The 625-nt window shown below is 52.0% G+C and overlaps 1 protein-coding gene across 1 annotated transcript in view; it reads left to right on the top strand.

Annotated features, from left to right (window-relative positions):
- VOLCADRAFT_100956 (uncharacterized protein) overlaps window positions 1–264 on the top strand; it is a gene marked incomplete at both ends in the record, with an annotated part of 13,891 nt that extends 13,627 nt beyond the window's left edge. Inside the window, one exon of the mRNA XM_002959438.1 lies at window positions 177–264. Coding sequence (XP_002959484.1) covers window positions 177–264 — 88 coding nt within the window. The remainder of the gene's footprint in view (window positions 1–176) is intronic.
- Window positions 265–625: the final 361 nt, after the last annotated feature.

Genomic DNA, 625 nt, shown 5'->3' with positions numbered 1-625 from the left:
ATGAATGCCGTACACGCTTCATACAGCGCGATTCGCATAGCTCTAAACGCGCAATTCGACATGCAATTCAACGTACAATCAGCCGCGGGATTCAACGCGCGCTTTGTTGCACAATTCGATGCGCGCTTCAAAACGCGCTTCCGCGTCGGAATGAATGCCGTACGCGCTTCATACAGCGCGATTCGCACAGCTCTAAACACGCAATTCGACGCGCAATTCAACGTACAATTAGCCGCGGAATTCAACGCGCACTTTAGCGCATAATTCGATGCGCACTTCATATGAATGCCGTACGCGCTTCATACAGCACGATTCACACAGCTCTAAATGCGCATTTCGATGCACAATTCAATGTACAATTAGCCGCGGAATTCAACGCGCGCTTTAGCGCATAATTTGATGCGCGTTTCAAACCGCGATTCCGCGTCGGAATGAATGCCGTACACGCTTCATACAGCGCGATTCGCATAGCTCTAAACGCGCAATTCGACATGCAATTCAACGTACAATCAGCCGCGGGATTCAACGCGCGCTTTGTGCAACGGACCCACCGAAAAACACCCATGCCCACACGACAGCACGACCCCGGGGACGCCTCACAGCCCCGAAGCCAAATCCATACGAT

This window comes from Volvox carteri, assembly GCF_000143455.1.
Source record: "Volvox carteri f. nagariensis unplaced genomic scaffold VOLCAscaffold_249, whole genome shotgun sequence".
In the NCBI taxonomy this organism is placed as follows: domain Eukaryota; kingdom Viridiplantae; phylum Chlorophyta; class Chlorophyceae; order Chlamydomonadales; family Volvocaceae; genus Volvox; species Volvox carteri.
The sequence above is the reverse complement of the archived record's forward strand: the minus strand, read 5'-3'. Positions and strand labels throughout refer to the sequence as shown.